Source organism: Apium graveolens, chromosome 9, assembly GCF_009905375.1.
Source record: "Apium graveolens cultivar Ventura chromosome 9, ASM990537v1, whole genome shotgun sequence".
Classification (NCBI taxonomy): Eukaryota; Viridiplantae; Streptophyta; class Magnoliopsida; order Apiales; family Apiaceae; genus Apium; species Apium graveolens.
In genome coordinates this window covers 5,182,967-5,190,280 of record NC_133655.1, presented here as the reverse complement: position 1 = coordinate 5,190,280, position 7,314 = coordinate 5,182,967, and the positions used below count along the sequence as shown (strand labels likewise).

At 39.1% G+C, this 7,314-nt stretch overlaps 1 protein-coding gene across 1 annotated transcript; it reads left to right on the top strand.

Annotated features, from left to right (window-relative positions):
• Positions 1-6,349: 6,349 nt before the first annotated feature.
• LOC141684902 (uncharacterized) lies at positions 6,350-6,793 on the top strand. The gene has a single exon (XM_074490038.1). It carries the CDS (start codon positions 6,350-6,352, stop codon positions 6,791-6,793), a length of 444 nt encoding a protein of 147 aa, XP_074346139.1.
• The last annotated feature ends 521 nt before the right edge of the window (positions 6,794-7,314 follow it).

Below are 7,314 nucleotides of genomic sequence, written 5' to 3'. Positions count from 1 at the left end.
TTTTATAACTTTAAGTACTGTTGAGTGCTTGGTTTTTAATCTTGGTTTTTAATCTTATTTGCTGTCCCAATTGTTTACCTGTCTCATTTGATAAGTCTTATGTTTCATTTGCATATTCTCATGATTATCAACTGATTGTTGCATATATACACTGTTACTATCTAACATATTGCAACAGGAGATTAAAGTGTTTTTGATAGGGGGAGCATAACACTTCTTTACCCTTGGCATCATCATAAAAGGGGGAGAATGTTAATCCGTGATTTCTGATGATGCATTGAAGAAGTCTACAGCAAATCAGATTGTTAGTTAGTTAGATAAGTATTAGAGTTTTGTTTAATGTTAACTTAGTTAACTGGATAACCTTTGACTTATCTTTTCAAAACAAACTCTTTCTTAGATAAACCTAACATATTTCAAATTCCTTATCTCTCTCAGGTTTATCTCTTTCAAGAAACATACTAACGGATTACTTGTTTTATACATTCAAATATTTCAAACCTAATCTTATCTTTTATTATCTTTAAAAGAGTTTGAAATACATTATATCCGTTACATGTTTTCTATTTAAACCGACTTGATGTTTTTCAGAAACATACAACTCTCTGCACTTTCCATCTTATATCTTTCTGAGAAAAACATCCTCTTAATTACATTCATTGATTATCCAGTTAATTAAGAGTTTATAGTCGAGTTGTAATCTTTCACATTATTATCTTTGTATTTGAAAGAAAGGTGTATTGTATCACTTGTCCCGGGTTGTGGGAATATTGATTACAAGATCAAGGCCAAGTAGCTGTGTGCTAGGTAGCTGTGTGCTAGGGAAATGGTTCTTTCATTCAGGGCCAAGATTGTAATCAAGAAAAGTTTGTTAGTACTTTATTTAAGTGGATATAATACATTCTCTATGCTAGTTGGCATGGGGACTTGGATGTAGGCCATAGACTAGGTATAGGGGCCGAACCAAGTGAAAAGATTTGGTGTTCTTGCATTAACATATTTCCAGCATTGCATGTTTATATTTCTGCAACTTACATTCTACTGAATATATAGTATCTGTCTCATTCAGTTACAGCCTGTCTCATTTGCTAAGATAAAAGAGACTGTCTCATTTGTGAACAGTTGCACTTTAACTAATTCTGTTGAGCCTACGAATTTAAAAAAGCAGTTGCAAACACTTGTATCCATAATTATTTTTGTTGTTTCTGTACATTTTTAGCTGTTCAATTTAGCATACTAAATCAGCAGTACCTAAATTTCTCCTATTAAATCAGCATACTAACTAAATCAGCATTCTCCTTGCTGAAGTGAATTCTTATAAAACAATCCACATTTCCACATTTCAGATCCACTACATAGAGTGTATGTAGGAAGTAAAGTTTGTCAACCACTTTAAAATTTAAAGGCCATGGCAGCCAAGGATCTTCAAGATTAACTTTGACATCGTTTCCATCTCCAATCCTCCACGGATAATCCCTAATAATACTTCTCCTGTCCCACTGAATTCTTACATACTTTTTCGTCATGCTAAGCATTTTAAGGCTACTATAAAATATAGTTCTATATTTTATTTTTAGAATTTTCTTTTTCTGTATAAAAGTTTAAACATTATATTTTTATTTAAAAGAAAAAATATTTAAAATTATTTAGAAAATCATGTTATACGGGAATCTAAAAATACATACCGATTCCTCGTTTTCCCAATATAAACAACCCACCGGAAATGGGAAATGAGGGAGTAATTTCTCTTCCCCATCGAATGCTTCTCTAACTAAGAGAAGATTTGGAAACTTTTTTAGCTTCAGTATACACTACATCAATATTAAGACAGTGTCTTCAGGGGGAACTTCGCAAGGGTCAGTGTCAACAGACTCAATCTTACAGGAGGAGTTCTTAGAAATATAGGAAGATATGGACCAGTTGCGAGATCTAGTTCGCACTCAATCGAGGTTCGAAGCTCCGGTGGAAAGCCCTCTCTCTCGAAGCATCGAGAAAGCAAAAATAGACAGGACTTTAAAAACTCTAGCACTTGATCAATTTGATGGATCCTCTGACCCATCGGGTTTCCATAACACCTTTGACGGTCAAATGGTGTTTTACGAACACTCAAAAGTCACCCGTTGCAAATTCTTCTCTACATGCTTATAAGGCACAACCCTACGTTGGTACAACAATCTCCCATCTAGGTCAATCGACTCTTGGACTATGTTGAAGATTAAATTTCAAACAAGATTTTCAAGCAACTTGAAAGGGGGCAAAATTACGGAATCTTTGATTATGATGAGACAACGGCCTAGCGAATCTCTGAGAAGCTATTTAGGTCGCTTTCGTCAAGCTATATCTGAGATAACAGACCTAGAGGAGCCTTTGGCGGTGAATTATTTAGCAGCAGGCATTGATGGAAACCGATATGGTATTTTACTAGAAGAACTCATAGAAAAACATCCTCAACACCTTCATGCAACATTCCAAATTGTTAAACACCGTATGACACTCGAAGAGGCAGTGGGTAGTATAAGATCTTTGAGAGGCTCTAGTTACAAATATGACAGGTCAAGAGCTCATAGTCCCCGGACTCCGAGATCGTGAGGATATAATTCCAAATACCCTCGACGTTCAGCAGCAAGAAGAGATAATAGAATGGAAGAATATCGAACCGCGAATAGGCCCGTGACAGAAAAGATAAAAAGTTTACCAAACTCACAGTTTACGACTATCATGAACATATTGGACACACTATAGAACAGTGCTACTAATTAAGCAATCACATTGAATCCAAAATTAGAAAAGGCCATTTCGTCCATTATATCTAAGGACAAGGCCAAACTCATCAGAGACAAGATGACATAATAGTTGACGTAATTTTCGGGGGTTACGCCGCCGGAGGCATGTCAAACAACTCTCGTAAGTCGTACGCTCGAGAAGTGTATAATGTTAATCCTCAGTGTCCCAAAAGAAACAAGCCTTCTCCATCTCTCGTCATATCCTTCTGGATTAGAGCTATGCCCTAAATATCATACGAGGCCATCAAGATGCGCTGGTTATCACCGCCAAAATCAGCACTAACATAGTAAAAAAGATCCTTGTCGATAACGGTAGTTCTGTCGACATCCTTTATCATCATGCTTTAGCGTGAATGGATACAGGAGATAGAAAGCTAGAAAATACCCATTCACCTCTTTATGGCTTCACAGGTAATGAGGTGAAAGTGGTCGGGATAATTGACCTGTCGGTGCTTTTCGGCACGATGCCTTGCCAAGTATGGAAGATAGCTAAGTTCCACGTAATAAGTGCAACCTCAAGTCACAATGCCATACTAGGGAGAACGATAATCTCGGTATTAGAAGCCATTACGTCGATCCCTCACTTAAAAATGAAATTCCCGACTGAGTTTGGAGTGGGAGAGATGTGTGGCGACCCAGCCGTGTCAAGACAATGCTACTTCACTACTGTTGTGCATAAGAAGCAAGATAATGACACTCAATCTATTAATGAAGTCATTTAGATAGATGCCGGTAGAATTTTCGACATTCCAAGGGATCCCTCGTTCTCACCTGTCGGTGAAACGATCGAGATTGCGATTGATGAAAATTCCCCCAGCAAATCGGTTAAAATTGGAAAAGATTTAAATCCTCAAATAAAAGATGAATTAACGAGGTTGCTTCGGGAGTTCTCGGACATATTTGCATGGCCACCATCTGACATGTCTGGAATTCCAACTGACGTTGCAAGACACTCTCTGCATGTCGACCGTCAAAAGAATCCTGTCAGACAAAAGAGGCGGACTTTCTCAGATGAAAAGCGTCGAGCTATCGACGAAGAGCTTGATCGACTTTTAGAGGCTCGATTTATCGAACCGGTGAAATTTCCTACATGAATTGCTAATGCTATCCTGGTTAAGAAAACTAATGGAAAATGGAGAATGTGTGTTGATTACTCTGACCTCAACAGAGCATGCCCTAAGGATTATTATCCTTTGCCAAATATAGATCAACTTATCAACGCAATGGCGGGTCATGAAATGCTATCTTTCATGGACGCTTTCTCAGGCTATAATCAAATCAGGATGGATGATCAAGATTGGGAACAAACGGCATTTATCACACATCGAGGTATCTTCGCATATCGAAACATGATTTTTGGGTTGATCAATGCCGGTGCGACATTTCAGCGTATGATGGATGAAATATTTAAAAATCAGTTGGGTCGAAACCTCGAGGTGTATGTCGACGATATGATAACAAAGTCAAAATTTTCAAGCGGTCATACCCTAGACCTTCGAGAAACCTTTGAGAATGTTCATCGTAATAATGTGATTAAATCCGTTAAAATGTTCTTTTGATCTAAAATCTGGAAAATTGTTGGGATTTCTTTTCTCCCAATGAGGGATTGAGGCTGACCCCTCCCAAATAATAGCTATATTTGAAATGAAGGACCCTTCGACCATAAAAGAGGTTCAACGCCTCACTAGATGGATAGCAGCCCTTCGTCGTTTCATACCACAAGCCTCTAAAAAATGCTGTCCTTTTTTTCAAGGTTATCAAAGAGGCTTCAAAGAACAATAAGTTGATGTGGGATGATCAATGTAAAGAAAGCTTTGAAGTATTGAAAACTTTCCTGACAAGCCCACCAATTTTAGCAAGAGCATTGTCTCGTGAAGCTTTGGAAGTGTACATCTCAGCCTCTAATGGGTCGGTAGCCTCCGTTCTAGTCAAAGACGTCGAGGGACGTGAAGCCCCAGTTTACTATGTTAGCCATACTCTGAAAGATGCAGAAACTCGCTACCCACATGTGGAGAAACTAGTTTATGCTCTCGCCATAACAAGCAGGAATCTCCGTCACTGCTTTCAAGGGCGTCCTATAAAAGTCATGACTAATCAACCCCTGAAGCGCATCTTGCACAGACCGGATATGACAGGGCGTCTAGCTGCTTGGACGGTCAAACTTAGCCAATTTCACATCAAGTACCTATCCCATAGTGCAATAAAATCCCAAATCCTATCAGTCTTTGTTGTAGAATGCAATTTTGACACATCTACAACTGAAAAAACGCTGTTCCCACAGAAGGCCTGTACTCTTTATGTCGACGGATCCTCAACAACATCATCAGGGGGTGCAGGTGTGATCTTGATCAGTCCAGAGGGCTTCAAAATATAACAAACTTTGAAATTCTCATTCCCGGTAACAAACGATGTAGCCGAATACGAAGCATTGTTAACAGGAATACGCCTAGCAATTGAGCTGGAAGTGAAAGTTTTAGAAATATTTGGTGATTCCCAGCTTGTTACCAAACAACTGTAAGGCGAGTTTAAGGCACATGATGTTCGAATATCGACATATTTGAATCTAGTCATGTCCTTGCTGGGGAAAGTTTCGTCATGGACAATCAAGAACATTTGCAGGGAAGACAACCAATGGGCTGACGCCTTGTCTAAATTAGCATCATCCGTCGCTGCAACATCAGAGGGAATTTATGTCGAAGAAAGAAATGCTTCCTTTATTGATATGGATACTCCATCCGTCGACATGCTGAAGGTTAATGAAATCTCCTCTATTGCAGATTGGCGTCAACCTATTTTGAAGTACATCTTGCAGAACAAATTACCACAAGATAAGGGTGAAGCCAGAGCCATTTCATACATGGCAAGAAACTATTATGTGCTAGAAAACAAATTATATCGACGAGGGCTCGTGGAGCCACTACTCCGATGCTTGGGACCAGAAGAGTCTCACACCTCGATAATCGAAGTCCATACAGGAATTTGCGGGGATCATTTGGGTGGAAAGAATTTAGCCCTTAAAATAATGAGGTAAGGTTTGTTTTGGCCCACAATGCGAAGTGACTGTGAAGATTTCTTGCGAAAATGTAAATCATGTCAAATATATGGAGCGGTATCTCATCAGCCCTCGGTGGAAATGATCCAGGTTGTCAACCCATATCTCTTCTACCAATGAGGTATGGACATCGTGGGTCCCTTCCCGAAGTCCAAAAACCAGGCACAATACATCTTAGTGGCTGTTGACTACGTAACAAAATGGATCGAGGCAAGACCATTAGCCAAAATCCGAGAGAAGGAGATGATCGAGTTTCTAATGGAGTTCATTATATTCAGGTTTGGGGTCTCAAGAATTGTGGTAACTGACAATGGAACTCAATTTGTAGGAGAAAAGTTCACCAAAACACTTTCACAAATCAAGATTAAACACATCAAATCCTCGGTGGCATAACCCAGACTAACAGACAAGTTGAAGTGTCTAACGCATAATCTTACAAGGACTTAAGAAAAGGGTCGATGAATTACCAAGACCGTGGGTCTATGAGTTGCCGAATGTGCCCTAGTCTTACAAAATGACCCCTAGAAGTGCGACGGACATATCCCCTTTTAAGATGGCTTTTGGCTTGGAAGCAATTTTACCCGTCGAAATGTTTCTTAACTCATCAAGGGTCGAGTATTTTGATGTTGAAGCCTCACCAGAAGGAATCCAACTTCACAATGTTCTTATGGAAGAAGTTAGGGATGAGGCATCGAAGACAGTACTCCAACAGCAAGCGCGCACAATAGCTTATTTCAACAAGAAAGTAAAAGTTAAACAGTTTTTGGTTGGGGATCTAGTCCTTCGAGAGTCGGCGGCTTCACAACCCACCATCACGAGAAAGTTCAAAGCCCCATGGGAAGGACCTTATCAAGTAACAGGGCTCGTCGCGCCAGGAACCTACCGACTGTCTATGCTCGATGGTACACCCATCAAAAATGCTTGGAATGCTATTCACTTGAAGAAGTATTATCAATAGTTAAGTTATTTGAATTGTGAGAATGAAAATTGTCAACTTTCAGACTATAAAAATTATTCTTAACGAAAAGGGGTTGATATGAGATCCCGGTTAATAGCCTGCTGTTTCTCTTTACAAGATCAAGCCAGGTTTATGGTGTTATAAGATAGAGATGGTTTTGCATTTCAACGTCCATGACTCCATTCTTAACCTTTAGGAGGAATCTGCCATAGAGAAGCAGACTTATTGACCTTTGCAAACCAAGCTACCACTTTCAACAAGGATTGTTACTTCTGAAAACCTTCAACAAATCTACGTTGCTTTGAATATGATTGGCTAGATCGCCTAGTGGATTGGTTTCTGCTGATTGGAAGGCAGAACCGAGGACTACTATGATTTGAATATATTGCACAAAACTTTAGGTTCTTTAAGTTAGAATATTTAGATCCTTACTTGGGCCTCACCTGTTAAGTGAAAATATAAGAGCCTTTCCTTTTTTCTTCTTGTGTTCTGATCACTATTAATTACTGCTCTGCTGTTTG